At 37.1% G+C, this 23,278-nt stretch overlaps 1 protein-coding gene across 1 annotated transcript in view; it reads left to right on the top strand.

Moving 5' to 3' along the window:
* The window catches only part of LOC140159347 (WASH complex subunit 4-like), an 86,078-nt gene continuing 62,800 nt past the window's right edge, over positions 1-23,278 (top strand). The window contains exons 1-2 of the mRNA XM_072182795.1: positions 1-90; positions 19,437-19,576. Of these exons, the coding sequence (XP_072038896.1) occupies positions 30-90; positions 19,437-19,576 (201 nt within the window). The 5' untranslated portion in view covers positions 1-29. The remainder of the gene's footprint in view (positions 91-19,436; positions 19,577-23,278) is intronic.

Here is a 23,278-nt window from a genome sequence, read left to right as displayed (position 1 = left end):
TTCACAGTGAATGTACCAAACCTGGAAAAATGGCAGGGGCCGGGGAGAAAATGGGCTGGGAATTTGACAAATTTGACGATGGGTCCCTCAGTAAGTACGGTTTAATTCAGATCAATGTGTTTAACATCATAACCAAGTGTATATTGTGTAACTGTTATAAATTACCAGATACAGCATGCAGAAATATGCAGGTGTCGGGGGAGTTCAGTGAGTAAGCTTACATGTACATAACATAGGCTAGCTCAGTTGCAGTTCCAATAATTGAAACTCCCGGCTCCGACCGGGAGTTCCAACAGGTACTGTGTATGTACTTACTTACTTCATGTACTTGGTTGATATCCTCCTGAGAACGCCATAAAGGTGCTTTGTTGACTGGAGGTGAGGAGAATGGGTCTAAGGCCATGAGCCGGCTGTTTGTATGTGTTTGTATTCACATACACATGCACACTTAGCCGTCAGTACGAAGAAATCGTTACTCCAAAAATGACTGCAAATTACACATTTGTAATCATTTTCACCACAAAATATGATTGATATGAAAACACAGGTGAGCAATGACAGTGTATGAATATATGGAGAGGTCAAACAGGTTGTTAATTATTGTCAATATAATATTGAAATGCCCTGAGCACGCTGAGCCTACGGGTGTCTCCCTATCTTTTTCAGGCTTTACCTTTTTACTTGTACATAAAGCTTACTTCAAATTGGAATGACTTGGGCGATGCAAAAATGCGTCGCCTTTGACTGACGAACGGACATTGACCTGGACAGTTTGTTGACCCATCGACTCGCGCATCATGACATGTTTGCTTCAGTGTATGCACAGGGTGCACATTGATCGAAATATCTATCTTTTATGCACGACGACACAGTCAATAGTAGGTATGCCAGGTGAATTCAAATTTGCCATCAAACTGCATCATTTTATATATCAAATTAAAGCCCTTGAGTAAAGAAAGCCAACACTGAAAACCTTTTTGTCATAGCACTTTCCGTAGCAAAGTTACATCTTGTCAAAGATTGACTTTCATCAAAAAGATTCTGCTAGCAAAATTCCCCAAAACAGCATTACGGGGTGTTTCTAGATCTTAGTCTCATGATTGATAGCACCTTTTTTAATGGAACTGCTATCAAAATCTCTCTGAAATTCCATGTGCGAGTCTCTCATCACCAAAAAAAATCATATATTTGGGTCAAGTGAAGTATAGACAACATATTTTACGTACCCTGTATGGCAACTGCGTACATGTATCACACATACATGTAAACAAGTATGTGACATATGATAACATCCTTGCACGTTCTAACTTCGTATCACAAGCTATCGGTTGTTCATACGAAAGTTAGAACATTTCGAACAAGGCGCACATCCTGAATTCGATTTCTGGCTATTTTACCTTAATGATAACCAAATTATTCCTTGTTTTATGATTAATTAATGCTAATTGCGATGTTAATTATCCCTATAATTCTCTTCTGCATGGTTGCTAATGTGTCTCTCTTTTTGGTACACTTTATTGTGGTGAAAGGCTTAGGTAGACGCATTTATGCACGGCCTTGTAGACGGAAATTTGCGTCGCCCTCTCGTGGCGAAGTCCCTGATTGGCTGCACTGTTGTTGAGGAGGGCAGGCTTTACTTTTTGGTGCCTGCGTACGTGCCTCAGCAGCAGTCTGTCATCACTTTTGTTTCGGAGCTTATCATTTGATCTTCTTGATGAAGATACTGTCCAACACTCCTTACGGAGTCACACGGATAGGTTGATATTTGCATGCATGCGGTTCATGTAAATTAGTCTCTATTTGCTTTCTTGATTTCTTGAAGGTGTTTTGTTACGTTGGTTTTAAATTGAGTGGGGTCTAGAATGTCAACCAAATGATTTGGTAGCTTGTTCCACTCACTAATAGTTCTGGGTAGGAAGGCGTATTTGTAGACGTCTTTGTTGGCGTGGAGTTGTTGATATGCTGAATGGTTGTGGAGCCGTGATTGACGCAGAAGAGGCTGAAGCAGATTTCCGACGGGTAGTGATAGGTGACGGATGCAGCTTTATGGAGAACTGTGAGGCGATGACTGGTTCTTCTGGTTTCAAGTGAAGTGAGATCAAGGTCATCTGTCATTTTGTGACACATCCCTTAGGCGTGAGTGGTAATCACTCTGAATGAACCTCACTGCTCTCTTTTGAATCATTTCAATTTGATTTTTGGCTTTCTTAGTGTGTGGATCCCAACATGATGGAGCATATTCTACCAGTGGTCTGACAATGGTCTTATATGCCAGCTCTTTGGTGCTTTTAGGACAAGAGTGTAAGTTCCTTTTAATGAATCCAAGCGACCTGTTTGCTGATGCTGTGATGTTATTTATATGGTCGAATCCAACCAAAAGTGTCCACGGGCCAAAAATAAAAGTCCGAAATAAAAATGTCTCCACAATTTGTTCCTTTTGCCCATTGATTGATGACATATTGGCCTTATAGGAACCAAAAATGCCATTACTAATCTTGAAAAATAAATCCAGGACGTGTGATAGTAAATGTGATATCAAAACCCAATGTTACCTACGAATACCGCTAGGATGCTTTCACTATCGCAATACTAATCAACCTAAAACAAATGGAATATTCCCATTAATGCTTTTTTCGTGTAATGTAGACCACAGGGTATCAGGAAAATGCTAGCTCAACCAGAAAATATTTGCTTTTATTTTTATAACGCGATCAATATGATCTTAGTCAATTTATGCTAGTTTATATTTGAAAATGAAGTTTAGGTCAGTTTCTGTATTTTATTTATCAAATGAGTATGAATCAATATACACATTGTATAAGAACGAGTATGATATATGTTTTCAAGAATATTAGGAATTATCGCATACACCTAACGCTTTATACAATGAAAAGGTGAAGAAACCCGGTATTCGTAGGTAACATGAGCGATTTAACAATATCTATATTGAGTTTATAGCTTTAAATTTGGCTATTATGGTAATGAATTAATAAAATGGTAGTTTTTAGATCTCTTTCAGATGGTACGTCCAAATGAATAAATGCTATTACCTTAGATCAAAATTTTTTGATGCTTTTAGCAAGATTTTGACCACTTCATTTTGATATACAAGTAGTTAATCAGCAATTTTACATAATAAATAATTGTTGAATGAATCCGTATATGGGTAATAATAGTGTCCTGGGGTACCGCTTAAAGTTTTGACAATTAATTTCCATTGGTAGGGACACTTCATTACACATGTCATGTATTATGCTGTATTAAGTAAGTAACATTTCAGTATTTGTAGGTAAGAATTAGACTTTTGGTGGATATCGCAATCAAAACTTCAAAAATTTTATAAAGCACTTTGAATGTATTATTTTCTTTATGTGCGTTTATTGATACTTTAGACCCTATCATGTATTAATAATGTCGGTTCACAGCGGTTGAAAGAGGATTGAAGTAAGAAACAAAGGCACTAAAGTGACTTTAATTTGCATAATTGCACACAAATCGCTTAAAACCGTTATTGCAGACTTGTGAAGTCCATCTTGGAGTCAGTTACGTCTTGTGGCCTTTCGTTTGAGGGCAACTACAATTAGCTTTATACCAGGGTCCATCAATGTGTTGTCTAGATCATGAGACAATGAGAACAGTCATTTTTTCCATGCTATTCGTAGGTAACCTTAGCGAAAACGTCAAAAGTTACCTTCGAATAAATCAACTTGGACACAAATTACTCAGAAACTAGAAGGTCGGTAAACATTTAAAATGAAGCACACATGACAGTTGACAAATCCAAGTATTTATCCCCTTCTAATCTTCTTCGAATCTAATTTTTCTTTCAAATGAGCAGACCGTCGTCTATTTCAGTACATATTTTTCACCAATTAAGCCGTATTCAGTTTTGCATGGTGGGCATGTATGTGAATTCATAACTTTCATTGACATATGATTTGATAGCAAACATACAGGCCTTCGTTATGTACCAATATGGGCATTGGCATGAATGGCGGTGTTTCACAATACTGTCATGATGTCAAAGTGTATTCGTAGGTAACATTTGGTTACCGAAATTTACCTACGAATACTTGCTTTTATTGTTGACATCTCAGAAATATTTAAATGCAGGTTATTGAAATTTGGTAGAACTAAAGAGTGTATTACCCTGCACCTATTGCTTAACTATTGTTTACTATTCTCTCACTTTGTGGAAATGGCACAGCTTTTAACATGTATTCGGAGGTAATGCATATTTTTTACCAAACCTGCCTTTGTGCCATTTAGAATTTCTGGCAGCTAAACACAATAATAAAGATGTCCTAATGCAATGCATTTCAGTATTGGACATATCAAAGCTTGTATCAATTAATTTATTAGTGATTTCCATTTTTAAAAGATATATCTAGTGCTATGAAAAATTGTATTCGTAAGTAATGTAAAAAAATACCACTCAAAAATTATCACAAAAAATTCATAATTATGTACAAATATGTGAAAAATTGAACAGGCAATCTTTGAATACACACCTTTCAGGAAATCAATTTAGATTCAATCCAATGACTTCTTTTCATAACTGATTTAGATGTTTTTAAAAAGACTTTAAGAAATATTTTGAAAAAATGGGTAAAAATAGCATGTTTTGGGGTCTCTGTGTCTAAGTTTTTCACAGAAGGGGGTCTTATTATATATGGCGCGAAGCGTATGATCAAGGCAAATAAACACAATACAAAAGCGAATGCCAATTGATTAATACTTTTAAGTTATGGCCCTGAACATGCCGTGTACACTTTTCGTTGGATTCGACCATACAGGTAACACAACTTCTAAGTTCCCCCTAATACTTTTGAAAATAAGTCGAAAAATATTTTACGAAATGTAAAAATGTAAAAAGATATGTATAGCCCTGTTTGTTTTACCCCTGTGGACCAATTTATAGCGTCACACATCATTGCGTTCAGTCACAATGGACAATTATGTAAGAAAAGAGGCCGTTTTAAAAGTTGCACCTGAGCCCATAGCAGTCAGTGTTTTCTGTATTTAGGGATTCAATCATGTGTCACCGTTGTTCATCACCGATTAACAACGGTGCGTCTCGTCGTTGCGTGGTTTACTTGGCGAGGACAGCTTTAGCTTTAGCTTTAGCTGCCCTCGCGAAATAAACCACGCAGACTACTCAGACGCTTCGTTGTTACTCGATGATGAACAACGGCGAAACATGATCGAATCCCTTTCAACAACGAAAACAAGCTAACGGTCGTCTAATTCACACGATTATTTCATGAGGAATGACCAGTTTAGTCATTGTCACTAAACACAAGAAGATCGATGCTTTCCTGATGATAGCAGCAAAAGAACTACAGAATAATAGAGCAGTATTTAGCCGCTTCCTCCAAAATAATGAAAACATTATGTAGCGCACACAAGTTCCAAGTATGGCAAATTTCTGGCGTGTATCGTGATATCTGCGCTTCCAATAACTTCATTCGATACGCTACTGGCAAATTGTGGATTCATCACGGATTAACAACGATTGGCGCCTTTAAAAAGGTATAGGAAAAATTGTTGAACAAACACATGAATAGGCCTGGCCTGCTGAATTGTTTGAGAGTTGACTCCTATGGACTCAAATGCAACTTTTAACACAGTTTAAAACGGTCTCTTTTTTACATAATGAACCATTGTGACTGAACGCAATGACGTGTGACGCTATGATTTGTTCCATAGGTGTAAAACAAATAAGGCTACACATGTCTTTTTACAAGTTTGCATTTTGTCAAATATTTTTCGATTTATTTAAAAAGGTATTTAGGGGGAACTTACAACTTGTCCTATGGGCTCAGGTGCAACTTTTAAAACGGCCTCTTTTCTTACATAATTAACCATTGTGACTGAACGCAATGAAGTGTGACGCTATAAATTGGTCCACATGGGTAAAACAAAGAGGGCTATACATATCTTTTTAAAATTTTACATTTTATAAAATATTGTTCGACTTATTATAAAAATTATTAGGGGGGAACTTAGAAGTTGTGTTACCTGTATGCTTGGACCATGTTAGGTTGTTGGTAAATTCCACACCTAAGTATGAATGACTAGTTGTTTCCTTTAGCACTGATTCACCTAGCTTGTAGCTAAATATTTTGGGTGAACGTGCGTGTGTGAGTCTCATAAGGAAACATTTACTTGGGTTAAAATGCATTTGCCATTTTGATTCCCAGCTCATGAGTGTGTTTAAATCATTTTGGAGTTCTGATGCATCAAAATCATTTTTTACTTCTCTATATAAAACGCAATCATCTGCGAATAACCAAACTGTGGATGATATGTTATTGGGGAGGTCGTTAATGTAAGTAAGGAATAATAGCGGCCCAAGTACCGTGCCCTGGGGCACACCAGAGATAACTTTACTCCAGCTTGAGTGCTCACCATTAACCACTACCCGCTGGTCACGGCACTTGAGAAAGCTAGAAATCCAAGCATGAGTTTTGTTTTTGATACCATAGTTGTCAAGTTTAAGTAATAATCTGTTATGTGGGACAGTGTCAAATGCCTTGCTAAAATCCATGATGATCATGTCAACTTGTGACCGATCATCAAGGCTTTTAGCAAGGTCATTTACTGTCAAAATAAGTTGCGATTCCATGTATGTACGTCATCCACCAGTGGAGCTCCTGCGCCCCTCCGCAGAACATCCGGTAGTGGATGTTCTGCGCTCGATGGCGCAGAGAATCCACTGTCGGAGTTGCTGCGCTCGGAAGTAAAATAATAGATTTTTATTATAATAACGGTGGATCATTGCTGCGCTCGGGCGCAGAACATCCACTGTCGGAGTAACTGCGCCCGGGTGCAGTCCCTTATATGTAACGGTGGATCATTGCTGCGCTCGGGCGCAGAACATCCACTGTCGGAGTAACTGCGCCGGAAGTAAAATAATAGATTTTCGTATTATAATAACGGTGGATCATTTCTGCGCTCGGGCGCAGAACATCCACTGTCGGAGTTCATCGCCCGGCGCAGTCCCTTATATGTAACGGTGGATCATTGCTGCGCTCGGGCGCAGAACATCCACTGTTGGAGTAACTGCGCCGGAAGCAATATAATACATTTTCTTATTATAATAACGGTGGATCATTTCTGCGCTCATCCACTGTCGGAGTTGATGCGCTCGGAAGTGAATTATTTTCTTATTTTATTTAATAATAAAATGCAATATGCATGCGTATAATAACTAATATTAACTAACTCCGAGAAATTAATTGCTATTAGTATAACCGAATTGACAGCAAATAATATATTTTCTTATTATAATAACGGTGGATCATTTCTGCGCTCGGGCGCAGAACATCCACTGTTGGAGTAACTGCGCTCGGAAGTAAAATAATAGATTTTCTTATTAGGCCTATCATTTCTTATTAATAAATATATATGCGTATAATAACTAGTATTAGGCCTATTATAATAACTATAACTCCAAATTGACAGCAAAATAATGCATTTTCTTAATGAAATTACGGCGGATCATTGCTGCGCTCGGGCGCAGAAAATCCACTACCGGAGCTTCTGCGCTCGGAAGTCAAATAAATTATTTTATTATTTTATTAATAAAATACAATATGCATGCGTATAATAACTAATATTTTCTTATTATATTAATAAAAATAATCAAAATAATAGATTTTCAGTATTATAATAACGGTGGATCATTTCTGCGCTCGGGCGCAGAATATCCACTGTTGGAGTTGATGCGCCCGGGCGCAGTCCCTTATATGTATAACGATGAATCATTGCTGCGCTCGGGCGCAGAACATCCACTGTTGGAGTAACTGCGCTCGGAAGCAATAGACCTTTTTCCCTCTATCCCACAATGCACTATTCCAGGGGGGTATGACGTAGTTCATCAACCTCATAGATCGTGTGCATCTGATGGTCTTTGCCAGGCCTTTGCAATTATTTTGTCTTAATATGGGCATACTGATTCCATATATGCGGATTATCGTAAAGGCCATCGATGTTACTAATTATGCAATTATTGAATACACGAGTGATGCAGTTACGGAGCGATGCAGAACATCTGTGTAAGAGATTTTGTGTTCGTTTTTTTTTTCAACTACGAAAAAAAAGTGAAACGGACGCCGATAAAATATCACTGCGTGTCCCGTCATCAGTTTTTCACCATTAGGTCTATAAAATGTATGCAAAGTTAGGTTTCAATAACAGGAAACTTTTTTGGGTGAATACACCATGTCCATAAGGCATAGAAATGTTGTTTTTTGCCCCCGAAAGGTATTAGTGACCGTGGCGCCATTATCATCATTATCGGGGATTCCTTTTTTTGTGATGAAGGCACCAGTCGAAATGTCCGTATTCAGAATGTGATGAACATAACTCTGTACTCCCCGGGAGATGATGTATTTTACGACACTCATACCCCCTGGAATAGTGCATGATGGGAAAGAGGGAAAAAGGTCTATATAATACATTTTCTTATTATAATACTGGTGGATCATTTCTGCTGCTTTCGGGCGTAGAACATCCACTGTTGGAGTAACTGCGCTCGGAAGTAAAATAATAGATTTTCTTATTAGGCCTATTATTTCTTATTAATAAATATACATGCGTATAATAACTAGGGTAGCTGCAGGTAATATGGGACAGCAGGTAATATGGGACACCTGTTTTCATTTTAACAAAAAGTAGCTTAGAGAAGGTACACACTTTAAGTTGATTTGTTAAGTGTTTAGAGACATCAATTGTGCTTCTAGAAATGCAGTTTTGGAGTCTGTGTATCAAACTCTTGGAAATCAATGCCAAAAAAGAGTGAAATTGCCCAAAAATTTACGTCGTTTTTTTGGCCTGATATAAAATCAATGACGCCACATTTTATGATTGTGTATCCAAATACTCTGGTACTGAGGGTGCATTTGTCACTTTTTATGATCTTTAGGTGATGGGTTAAGCTTATCAGCAGGTAAAATTCCACTGAAAAGTGGCACTTTCCTTTATAAATGATTATTTTCTCTGATTTTCAACTGAATGGGTGCAGGTAATATGGGACACATAGGAAATTGTGTGCATTGTCAATGCGAAAAGCAAAACTATTTAGAAAATTGAATTTTCTTGTTGAAATTTGCATTTAACATTCAAAATCATGTAACAAAAATGTTTTTAGAACAAAAGAGTGATTTTCTGAACATTTTGATTTTCACCATAGAGATAACACAGTGTCCCATATTACCTGCACATGCAGGTAATATGGGACACTTGACGATGACGTCATTTTGACGTCATAGCGTCCAAACAAACATAAAAACAAGATAACATTGCCTGTTTTATTAATCTTAAAGGACAGGTTGTTCATCATAACAATCTCTTTTGGGCATATCTTCTATAGTTTTTATGCACATAAGCTAAACGTCCTTAATGGTCCCATATTACCTGCAGGTACCCTAGTATTAGGCCTATTATAATAACTATAACTCCAAATTGACAGCAAAATAATGCATTTTCTTATTGAAATTAAGGCGGATCATTGCTGCGCTCGGGCGCAGAAAATCCACTGTCGGAGCTTCTGCGCCCGGAAGTCAAATACATTATTTTCTTATTTTATTAATAAAATACAATATGCATGCGTATAATAACTAATATTTTCTTATTATATTAATAAAAAATAATCAAAATAATAGATTTTCTTATTATAATAACGGTGGATCATTGCTGCGCTCGGGCGCAGAATATCCACTGTTGGAGTTGATGCGCCCGGGCGCAGTCCCTTATCTTACTATAAATAGGCTAATGTTGTATGTGTGTATGTATGTATGTGGTTTATGTAAAAGGCTCCATCAGTTTCGATCAACATGTCGCCAAATTCATACGGGAGATCAAGGAATATACGGGAAATTGCCTCGACTTTATTTGGTTGAAATCGGTCAAGAATTGGCTGCAAAAACAGTGAAAATATGGGTAAAAGCGGGGTTTTGTTATGAAAATCAGCTACCAGCCTGCGCGTCACTGTAGCTGGCAGGCAGCGCGTCGGCCTTGAGCGTAATGCGCACTCACGCCAATGCTTGCGAGTAAGCGGCGCAGAAACCACGCGACTTGCGAGCCAGAGACCAGTGGACATGATAATACAGAAAGAAGTAAAAAAAATTAAAGGACAAAAAGGTACATGGGCGGGTCACGGGATTATAATAAAGTTGAACACGTCCGCATACACGCTCTGAGAGGGCGTATCACGGGAAAAATATGTGTGTTGTATAAACAAAATGAAGCGGTAGACCTATACTATAAAGAAAATGAAATTAAAATGACAAAAGAGGTACGAGTAATTAGGCCAGCGGGTTAAATTAACTAAATGAAACGGAACGAAACAAAGAAGGAAAGAAACTAATCAGGAAATGTAAGGAAAAAAAGAAGCTATAATAATGATAACAAAATTAAATAAAAAACATGGAAACGGGAAATCACAAGCAGCAAATAAAAAATGAAGCTAAAAGGGAAATGTAACAAATAACAGATTTAGAAAAAAATGGGAACGGGTTTTAATAAATAAATAACATGGAAACGAAAAATCAAAATGTATCTTTTCGATGATTCTACCTGTCCAGTTATTCTTCCTGTTATAGTGAACGCTCCCATTTACTCATCTAGCGGGGACCCGCGCGAAGCGCGGGTATCCCGCTAGTATGTATAACGATGGATCATTGCTGCGCTCCGGCGCAGAACATCCACTGTTGAAGTAACTGCGCTCGGAAGCAATATAATACATTTTCTTATTATAATACTGGTGGATCATTTCTGCGCTCGAGGGGCAGAACATCCACTGTTAGAGTAACTAAACGCCGGAAGTAAAATAATAGATTTTCTTATTAGGCCTATTATTTCTTATTAATAAATATACATGCGTATAATAACTAGTATTAGGCCTATTATAATAACTATAACTCCAAATTGACAGCAAAATAATGCATTTTCTTATTGAAATTAAAGGCGGATCATTGCTGCGCTCGGCAGAAAATCCACTGTCGGAGCTTCTGCGCTCGGAAGTCAAATAAATTATTTTCTTATTTTATTAATAAAATACAATATGCATGCGTATAATAACTAATATTTTCTTATTATATTAATAAAAAATAATCAAAATAATAGATTTTCTTATTATAATAACGGTGGATCATTGCTGCGCTCGGGCGCAGAACATCCACTGTCGGAGTTGATGCGCCCGGTAGAGTCTAATATAATATAATATGTTTTTTCTCGTTTTACGTTTATTTTCTGTTTTCTTTCATCTACATTCTTTTCTTCTTTTGTCTTTCCTTTTTTCCGTTCACGTTTCCTTGCCGGTACTTTTCATGTAACCGCAATTGGTCTCTCAGATAATTCCTATTCAAATATAATTCTGATTGACACATGACCACTTGCAATTCGGCCTTTGTTAGTCAACAGATAAGTAGGTGGATTCCCAAACAAGCGGAGGGGTCCAAAAATTAGCATAGCGAAGATCAATGTCAATTTTAAATCCACGGCAGAGGATAATTATGGGCCGTCATTTTGTGGTTAGAGATTAAAGGAACCGATAAACGTGGTTTCATGTCGCCGGCATCTAGACTAGGCTACACCAAGGCCTACGATATATCAGGATATATAGACGAATAAGGAAATCACAAACGCTATTTTCTTATTATGTTAATAAAATATAATATGCATGCGTATAATAACTTAATTCCGAGAAGTTTATTGCTATTAGTATATTTATTTTATTTATTCATTGGAACATACACTTTTGTATCGGTGCGTTCAAAAACAACAAATATACATTATATATAAACAAGAAACAAAATTATAACACAATTGAATATAGTCCTACATACAAAATTATGGCCTTGGTACAAAAAATTAAGGGGTACTACACCCTCGATAAATTTGTGTCTATTTTTGCATTTTTTCTCACAAACTAATAACACACTGGTAACAAAATTAATGTATATTATAGGGGCAAGGAATCCAATTACTACACCGCTTGTCTTGAGTCATTGAAATTTCAGTGTAATAATTGGATTCCTTGCCCCAATAATATACATAACTTTTTTACCAGTGTGTTATTATTTTTGAGAAAAATGCAAAAATAGTCAAAAATTACCACAGGGTGTAGTACCCCTATAAAGGAAAAAGAAATTGCCTGTCTCTGAACCCAAGTTGACTTGGGTCCTTATCAGGAAGAAACTGCTGGATCATTTCTGCGCTCGGGCGCAGAACATCCACTGTCGGAGTTGATGCGCCCGGGCGCAGTCCGTTATATGTAACGGTGGATCATTACTGCGCTCGGGCGCAGAAAATCCACTGTCGTAGCTTCTGCGCTCGGAAGTCAAATAAATTGTTTTCTAATTTTGTTAATAAAATATAATTATGCATGTGTATGTGTAACTTGCCACTATATGCTTAAACAAGCACATAATATTAACAAAATAGAATACATGTATAGGCTAATATAGATACCGGCGACATGAAACCACGTTTAGGCGACGAAAAAAGAAAACCCTGTTCTACGGGCCCGACCGACCCAGATTTTGAACAAATTGGGAAAAAATCTTTTTTTTTTTTTTTGTATTTTCTCAAATTGCAAATTATTTACAGATTTTGGTGATATTTTTTGGGTTATTTCCAAAAAAAAAAAAAAAATGGCCGACCGACCCTACTTGAAAGGTCCGTCCGCCCGTAGAACAGGCTTTCTTTTTCGTCGGTTCCTTTTATCTATTAACCACAAAATAACACCGCATAATTATCCCCATTGACATTGTTCTGAATGTTTTGTGTGCCGTGGATTAAAATTGACATTGATCTTCGGTTATGCTAATTTTTAGACCCCCTCCGCTTGTTTGGGAATCCGATGGATTTAATACACCTACTTAAAAAGGCCGATTTGCAAGTCGTCATATGTCAATCAGAATTATATTTGAATAGGAGTTATTTATGCGGTTACATGAAAAGTACCGACAAGGAAGCGTGAACGGAAAAAAAGATGAAGAAAAAAGAATGAAGAAGAAAGAAAACAGTAAAGAAATGAAACTTGTAAAAAATTGCTTATATTCTTTGTAATTATTATTATAGTTATATTATTATAATTATTATTGGTATTATAGTTGTCCTATATTTTGTGCAATGAGATGAGATAAACTATGAAACTCCGTTTAGTGGATTCTCACTTTGACAACAAACTTTTTTTTAAAGCGGCCTGGAATGTTCTTGACAATTATATTAGGAATAAACATGACAAAAACCTCAAATACACACCAATATATTTGGAACAAGAAAAGCAATATATAATTATTGTAATGATAATGTCAATACATTCGGAGTTATAGTTATTATACGCATGCCTATATATTATTTTGTTTTATTATAATCTGAGCTTCCAAACGCAGCAACTCCGACAGTGGATGTTCTGCGCCGAGCGCAGCAATGATCCACCGTTACAACTGGCGCCCATCAGGCGCAGCAACTCCGGCAGTGGATTCTCTGGGCTCGAGCGCAAAAATGATCCACTGATATTATAATATTAAGAAAATATGTAATTTTATTTCCGAGCGCAGTTATTTCAAAAAAAAACAACAACAAAATGGCCGACCCTACTTGAAAGGTCTTAGAAGAGGGTTTTCTTCGCGGCCTTATCGATTCATTTTATTTATTAATCTCAAAATGACACCTACTTATCTGTTGACTAACAAAGGCCGAATTTCAAGTGGACATGTGTCAATCAGAATTATATTTGAATAGGAATTATTTGCGGTTACATGAGAAGTACCGACAAGGAAACGTGAACGAAAAAAAAAGATGAAGAAAAAAAGAATGAAGAAGAAAGAAAACAGTAAAGAAATGAAACTTGTAAGACCAATAGACCTAATAGTGATAAACTTCTCCGTGGCGCTAATATAATAAGTTTTATTATAATCTGAGCTTATGAGCGCATTATATAGACCTAATAGTAAATATCAATAAACTTCTCGGAGTTATAGTTATTATTATACGCATGCATAGGCCTAATAGTAATAAACTTATCCGTAGAGCTATTACAATCAAAAATATATTATTAATATAATAAGAAAATAATTTATTTAGCTTCCGGCGTATCAACTCCGACAGTGGATTCTTTGCGCTCGAACGCATCAATGATCCATTATTTTGCTTTCGAGCGCAGACCTAATAGTAAATATCAATAAACTTCTCGGAGTTATAAGTTATTATTATACGCATGCATAGGCCTAATAGAAATAATAAGAAAATACTTTATTTTGCTTCCGAGCGCAGTTACTCCAACAGTGGATGTTCTGCGCCCGAGCGCAGCAATGATCCACCGTTACATATAAGGGACTGCGCCCGGGCGCATCAACTCCGATTATTATTTTGCTGTCAATTCGGTTATACTATAGCAATAAACTTCTCGGAGTTTAGTTATTATACGCATGCATAATTATATTTTATTAATAAAATAAGACAATAATTTATTTGAATTTCGAGCGCAAAAGCTCAGACAGTGGATTTTCTGCGCCCGAGCGCAGCAATGATCCGCCGTAATTTCAATAAGAAAATGTATTATTTTGCTTTCAATTTGGAGTTATAATAGGCCTAATACTAGTTATTATACGCATGTATATTTATTAATATAGGCCTAATAAGAAAATGTATTATTTTGCTTCCGAAAGCATCAACTCCGACAGTGGATGTTCTATGCGCCTTGACGCAGAAATGATCCACCGTTATTTTAATAAGAAAATCCATTATTTTGCTTCCGGCGCAGTTACTCCAACAGTGGATGTTCTGCGCCCGAAAGCAACAATGATCCACCGTTATTATAATAAGAAAATCTATTATTTTGCTGTCAATTCGGTTATACTATAGCAATAAACTTCTCGGAGTTTAGTTATTATACGCATGCATAATTATATTTTATTAATAAAATAAGAAAATAATTTATTTGACTTCCGGCGCAGAAGCTCCGACAGTGGATTTTCTGCGCCGAGCGCAGCAATGATCCGCCGTAATTTCAATAAGAAAATGTATTATTTTGCTTTCAATTTGGAGTTATAATAGGCCCAATACTAGTTATTATACGCATGTATATTTATTAATATAGGCCTAATAAGAAAATGTATTATTTTGCTTCCGGCGCATCAACTCCGACAGTGGATGTTCTGCGCCCCCCGAGCGCAGAAATGATCCACCGTTATTATAATAAGAAAATGTATTATATTGCTTCCGAGCGCAGTTACTCCAACAGTGGATGTTCTGCACCCGAGCGCAGCAATGATCCACCGTTACATATAAGGGACTGCGCCCGGAGCGCATCAACTCCGACAGTGGATGTTCTGCGCCCGAGCGCAGCAATGATCCACCGTTATTATAGTAAGAGAATCTATTATTTGCTTCCGAGCACAGTAACTCCGACAGTGGATTCTCTGCGCCCGAGCGCAGCAATGATCCACCGTTACATATAAGGGACTGCGCCCGGGCGCAGCAACTCCGACAGTGGATGTTCTGCGCCCGAGCGCAGGAATGATCCACCGTTATTATAATACGAAAATCTATTATTTTACTTCCGAGCGCAGCAACTCCGACAGTGGATGTTCTGCGCCCGAGCGCAGCTATGATCCACCGTTACATATAGACCTTTTTCTCACACGTCACCAATTAATCGATATTGGGGTCCAGCATTCGAGTCATTAGCACCCAAGCGCAAATACCGCGGCGGCGTCGCGATCAACTTTATGCCACACTAGGCGCCCCTGCGCGGCATTGCCAGCTCGCAGTACGCGTTTAGTTCGCCACGGTGTAAAAAGTAAACAAAATTGTGAAACAAAACAAAGATTGAATTTTAAATAGCACCGCGGTTTTTCCGTATCTTTTGTATTTTATGTCATCAAAACAAACTGGAACAAAGGTAATCAGTATACAGTTCCCGTTTTAACAACTATTTTATGGAAGCTAAAGTGAAATATGACAAAACAGAGGAGAAAATACGCAGTAGTTGGTGTTTTTACACCGTGGACACGTGAAAACGCATGCGTGTTGTTTGTTTACATCTCAGACCCCAATATCGATTAGGTGACGTCATCAGAAAAAGGTCTATAAGGGACTGCGCCCGGGCGCAGCAACTCCAACAGTGGATGTTCTGCGCCGGCGCAGCAATGATCCACCGTTATTATAATACGAAAATCTATGATTTTACTTCCGAGCGCAGCAACTCCGACAGTGGATTCTCTGCGCCCGAGCGCAGAACATCCACTACCGGAAGTTCTGTGGAGGGGCGCAGGAGCTCCACTGGTGGATGACGTACATAACTCGCGATTCACATGAATGATTGCGCCTAAAACCATGTTGTTTATCTGAAAGGACTGAAAATCTGTCAAAATGAGCCATAATATTGGAGTGAATGATATGCTCCAGTGTCTTACAACAAATAGAAGTGAGGGACACAGGGCGATAATTAGCAGCATCAGCTCTATCTCCCTTTTTGAGAATGGGAGAAATATTTGCACGTAACCAGTCTGATGGGAGAATCCCTGAATCAAGGGATTTGTACACATACTTTATACATAGTATTTGTACACATACTTTTCTTTCTGTGCATCACTGTACGACTTACCATTATTTTAGTGACATGACGATTCATTTATAGCGGTTTTTGTCATTTAGGTTTCATTATTATGAATAAATTGTCTTTCTTTGTGATACTGTATTTGATTGTCTTTTGCTCCACTTTACGTTGTTATACGTGTTATTTATTACCCACCGGAATCCGTACCAACTTATACCCCGTTGAGGAAAAATCATTACAATATTAATATTTTGCGTCATTTATAATGAAAACAATTAATGTATTGCACCTGCTACAACTTGAGAACAAGTCCTCAAATGTTTGAAATTTGTACTATTTTGTAGTTACTACAAGTATTTACTACACATTTCGTCTGGCATTTCGTACGTTGTAGTAGTTACTACACATTTCGTCGGGCATTATGTCACTGCTAGCGCACGAAGCACCTTAGGTTTCCTTAGACGTAATCTTTCATCTTGTCCATAGATCTCAAGTCAAAAGTAGAGCATACCAGGCACTGGTACGATCAAAGTTGGAGTACGCCTCGGCTGCGTGGAACCCGTACGTCAAACAGCAGGTGAACGCATTGGAGGCAGTGCAGCGTCAAGCAGCTAGATTTGTTTACAACAATTATGAAAGAAAGGCTAGTGTTACACAGATGCTGCAATGCCTTGAGTTGGACTCCCTAGCTACCAGACGTCTGCTCAACCAGAATACAATGTTCTTTAAGATACATCATGGGCTGGTTTTGGAACAAAGCTCTATATGTTCATGAACCCCATAAGTCAAATACATTGGGCCCCAGGGCCCTAAATGTTAAAACAAAGGGCCTGCCGTTTCTCATCAAATAAAGCAGCTTCAGGACTTTTTACAATTTCTTTATTTTAAGTGCTACGAGAGTGCAACCTACATTAAATTAAAGCTTATGACTTGGACTTTCACTTTTACACATTTTCCGCCCAATTGGGCGACTTTTTACGATTTCTTTATTTTAAGTCCTCGGCAAATAAGGACTGTAAGTTTGGGTACACCGATAACATGCGGGTATAGCCGTATTTGTGTACAAATATAAGGCCTTCTAGTGTTAGGGCTCATATTGAAATTCCCTTACACAGGAAGGTGTGCGCCATCCTGCAGCTTTCCTATGCTAGCCTTCTTTTGTTAAAATCCTGTGTGATTATAACACTGCAATTAGCCACTTAAATTAGGAGCGCGCTTTCCTGGGTTGTGCGATGAGCCATAGTCAGTTTGTTTTCTTCCCATTCGTCATGGACCACTTCAAAAGGCAGGGTGTATCACTGATGCATATAATCCATCTTTATAATCAGTTTTATGACCGAGCTTTCCTGAGGTGTGGGCTTAGCGAGGGGAATCCTGCCGCCTTTCTGTGTGAAAGCGTGGTAGGGTATTTCAATATGAGCCCTTACTTGTTTTCATTATGCAAAATATTAATTGACAACAATTAACAACCTGTTTGACCTCTCCATATATTCATATAGTGCCATACTACCGTACTGACGCGAGTATAGTCCCACCCCGTTTTGAGGTGAACATTTTTCAATGATTTCAAAATGCATTGAATTTGAATGCATTTTGAAATCATTAATAGAGTATGACATGAATACAAATTATCAATTTTCATATTAAAATACAAAACATCTTGAAATTTTTAAAATTTTTTTAGGTGAACCATGAATGATCCTAGCATTTAGGTCCAGGTCCTGGGACACTCCAAAGCCGAAAAAATAAATAACTTAAAAAAAATTTTTAAAAAAATTGGGGATGGGACTTTACTCGAAGGTGGGACTATACTCGCGTCAGTATGGTATTACGCTGTCTTTCTGTGCTCATATCTTCCTTTGTTTTCCGGCACGCAAAAGGTCTTCACACTTGACAAAGGTCTATTGACCGAAAATTCGTGTTTAACTTTTGCTATGCAAATAAATTAATATTATTGGTTTGACACCAATTACTATTTCTCTTGGACTTTATTATGAACTAAACTTAGGTCATCTATTGGTGGTGTTCAAGGTCATATACTGAGGTCAAAGTTCATTTGAGGTCAACTTGTTAATTACCGTTGTTTAAGACTTTTGGTTAAAAATTTGAACCTAAGTTTAAATCCAAATGCTACCAAACTTGTTACATATGGGTACCTTAATGTATTGGTGGTATCCAAGTTCACATGGAGGTCAAAGGTCAATTGAGGTTTCAATTATTTGTTAGTTTACCAGTCATATAGTTTGACATTTAGCTGATTATACATGCGCATTTTTTGTACAAGCGGCTATTAAATCGACTGTATGAAAACTTCCATCGCTTTACACACGATAATTAAATAAAACCATTTTTATTAGGTTTGTATTTTTTCCTGACAGTTTCTGGCACATTTTAAATCGGTCCTATAGAAACTTGGTATAACTTAAGTTGACATTATGTACCTGGTACCATACAATTTGAAGGTAATTTCAAGGTCATCAGAGTAATCTGAGGTAAAATTAGTAATGGTCAAGGGTCATTAGCCGGAATAGAGAACACAAAAGCATGAGACACTTGTAATCCATGTGATCTCATTGTTTTTACATGAATACTACAGTTTGTCCACTTTGAAGTACAAAGTAAAGTACGCAGGTAATCACATAGTTTCGGGCGTGTGTAATGTCAAAAGGAATTAACAAACTGCTAGGCGCACACAAATGAATGAGTGTCTTAATATGTGACGCACAATACACTTACGCAAAATGTGCGTACCTTACTTTGTACTTCACGGTGTACAAACTGTAGTACTTGTTAGGGATGAAATTTGATAAAATTATAAGTTAACTCATCCTAAATGTACTTTTGTACCCTTTTGATTCTATAGAAATTGTTGGTGAAGTGCAGCTGCGGAGGTACGGCAAATTTTTAGAGGAATACGCAACTCAGTTGAAAGGAATAGAAGATGCATTGGACGACTCTATTGGCGATGTGTGGGACTTCACCCTGGATCCTATCACCCTACAGGTAAGACTCTATTGGCGATGTGTGGGACTTCACCCTGGATCCTATCACCCTACAGGTAAAGACTCTATTGGCGACGTATGGGACGTTGCGGGGAGGAGATAAGTTTAAGTGACTGCTTATAGGTTCGAATTTTAACCAGCCTAATCACAAAGCACTAAGGCCGGTGTCGACAGGTCCTCTGTCGGAATCCTGTCGACAAAGTGAATTATGCCAACATATCGACAGAGCTCCGTCCATGGCGACATAGTGCAAAGGCAATGGCTCAGTAAAACTTCGTCAGGCAAGCTCATTTTCACTCAAAATATTGGCCATTTCCGATGTATTTTCAACCAAATGCAACGCCAAATCTTATCTTTTACCTACTATTTCGCCAATTTTTCATGTTATTTGCCTTCAGGGGTCATACTTTTGGCAGTATTTTGCCTTGTTTTCCGATGTAAATTGTACACTTTATCGCTACATGCTCGCTATGAAGACGGCCATCTCGGAAATTGTTGAAATTGCTGACGGTGTTTCTAGATATTTTTAGGTTAACATTTTAAAAATATTCCTAAAATCATGAAAAAAAAGTCCTGGTATTTTTTCGGAACCCAAATGTACGTCGACTAGGGGTCTGATTTTCAGGTAATTTTGTGCCCGGGTACCCGGTGCATTTTTCTGTCGGGTAACCGGGTACCAAAAAATGAAAAAAAAGGTGTTTTTTTCGGTTTTGTAGTGTCTCTGGACCTAGACCTAAATGCTAGGATCATGGTTGACCTGAAAAAGAAAGAAAAAAAATTGAATTTTGCACATTGTTTTGTGTTTTTAATCTGAAAAGTGATACATAGTTTTCATGTCATACTCTATTAATGATATCAAAATGCATTCAAATTCAATGCATTTAGGTCTAGGTCCAGAGACACTACAAAACCGAAAAAAAATTAAAATTTTTTTTTTTTTAAATTTCGGTACCGGGCAGGGAATTTCCTGCCGGGTAATAGATTATCGGGCAGGACTCAATTCCCGGACTCACTCAGACCCTTAATGTCGACACACTGTCGACGTCAAGATACGAAATATGTCGACATCAAAAAACGGTGCCGACACCGGCCCTACAAAGCACCCATTGTTAAGGCACAGGTCCTGTAAACCTGAGATCCGGGGTTCGATTCCCGGGCGGGAACACTTTTTCTGCTTGTATCCCTTATTATTTGCGACGGCGAACCTGGTGAAAATGTTTATTTATATAATTCCTGTTGATCTGAACTGTTTTTCCATCTTTATGATTGGTAAAGTCTATAAAATACAATCTTTTACATACTAAACTACTCATTTTCATATTGAACAATGGGAATCATTTGATGTCTTCAAAAAGTTACTTATCCTATCATAGTCAAAGATACATTTTCCGAAAGAAAATTTGATGAGGAATCTAAATATGGACATAATTTTTCTGTATGGGTTAGGGGTAAAATGTTTCAGTTCATATGTTGAATTATAAAAAAAATTGTAACATACTTTGGGACACCCTGTATTCAAAGATTACCAAACAGCTGTGATTTTTTTCCAACGTCATTAGGCTCCCTCTATACCCTCTAACCAAATAAATGTTATTTACTTTCAGTTTATTACTGCAAGTTATTAATAAGCAATGCATTATGTAACTCATATTTTATCCGGAATTTTTTTATTCCATAATTTCAAGGTCACTGTAGAATGAGTTGAAATGTGTATAGTTAAATTGCTTATGTCTTCAGCTCAGGGGTAGCGCTATGTTTTCAAACAAGGGGTCAACAATTTTGAATTTTGTGAAGCTATGGATCCAAAACAATAGAAATAAAGGGTGAAAATGACCCTTTAGCAACCTCAAAATGGTAATTTTGTGCGCCAAAAGCTAAAACAATGCGCCTATGACCCCATGGCACAAGTTAGCGCTACCCCTGCTTCAGCTTTCAAAAATTGTATGCTAGTTTAGGGTTGATAATTGTGGAGATATTCTAATTTGAAACTCGATTGGTGTAAAATTCATAATATTTGTGATGTTATGACTATATTAAAACTGAAAATACTATTGTAAAAATGTATGTCTTAAAGCATGAAAAATAAGATTTAGAAGGGGTACCATTAAGGACCGTCGATGAATCGATAATAATCAAAAAATCGGCTATCCAATAATATCAATATCGCCGATATCACTTTCGAAGAAAATCGATATATCGGAGTTGCCGATAATGAAAAAAAAATCCAAAAATCTGGCGTAAGCAGTGTGTTAACTGCCGCAATTATGTCAGTACAGACGTGTTTTGAAATGTAAAAACTTCTAGAATTAATAAGTGTTATTTTACCTCACCACTATTAAAAGTTTCTAATACATTTCCATATGCCTAATTCAAATTTTAGAAGCTTAGTGACTTGAATTTTCAGGTCACTAAAATTGGGAGGAAAATCGATTTATCGATTATTATCGATAATGAGTGACCAATATATCGATTTTTTTAAATCCTAACATCGACGGTCCTTAGGTACCATCCTGTCTGGCTTTCCTTGGAATTGCCAATAGATTACATTTGCAGGGTCTGGAAAAATTTGAATGAGTGGCTATTCATATTCCTTACAGATGAGATCCTAGTGAAACATGACTGACTGCAGGTTTAAATTTAACCTTACAATGTACTAGTCAAATGTCATTATTCATTATTTTGGAAAATTTCATTAATGTCAAAAATTTTATATACAATGGCTATATTGTTGATGAAAGACCATCTCAAAACAGGTATTAATGCTTGGATCATCATTACAGACATTTTGCAACAGTTTGAGAAAAGATTTGAATTTGTTTTTATTAAAATGAAAAGAAATTTGCAATTTTTGTAATCACTAGAAACATGATGAGGTAATTCTTAAATTTCCATTATTTACCACATCCTCTACTGCTGATTATGATCAGCAGGGGATGTCAGACATTTTGAGTTTCAATTGTGATTATTTCCATCTCAATTTTCAGGTAATTAGCGTACTGACGCGAGTATAGTCCCACCTTCGAGTATAGTCCCACCCCCAAATTTTCATGGTTGACCTAAAAAAAATTGAATTTTGCACAAAGTTTTGTGTTTTTAATATGAAAATTGATACTTTGTTTTCATGTCATACTCTATACATGATATCAAAATGCATTGAATTTGAATGCATTTTGATATCATTTTAGTATGACATGCAAACAAAGTATCAATAAAAACACAAAACTTTGTGCAAAATTCAATTTCTTTTTTTTTTTTAGGTCAACCATGAATGATCCTAACATTTAGGTCTAGGTCCAGAGACAAGTACAAAACCAAAAAAATAAATAACTTTTTTTTTTTTTTTTTGAAATTCAGTATAGTCCCACCCCCAATTTTGAAAAATGTTCACCCCAAAACAGGGTGGGACTATACTCGAGTCAGTACGGTAACTTTTTTTATGAAAATATGATGAGGTAATTCTTAAATTCGAGTATAGTCCCACCCCCCAATTTTGAAAAATGTTCACCCAAAAACGGGGTGGGACTATACTCGAGTCAGTACAGTAACTTTTTTATGAAAATAATGAAAGTTTTGGTCAAATTGAAAAGGTGATGCGGGCAGGTGACAGGAAACTAATAATTTCATTACATAGGCCTATATGTGTAGTATTTCTTAACGTTGGTCTAACCCTGGAATTATGGAAACTTTTGGGCCTTATAACTGC

Source organism: Amphiura filiformis, chromosome 8 (assembly GCF_039555335.1).
Source record: "Amphiura filiformis chromosome 8, Afil_fr2py, whole genome shotgun sequence".
NCBI lineage: Eukaryota > Metazoa > Echinodermata > Ophiuroidea > Amphilepidida > Amphiuridae > Amphiura > Amphiura filiformis.
This window is presented reverse-complemented; position numbering and strand designations above follow the sequence as displayed.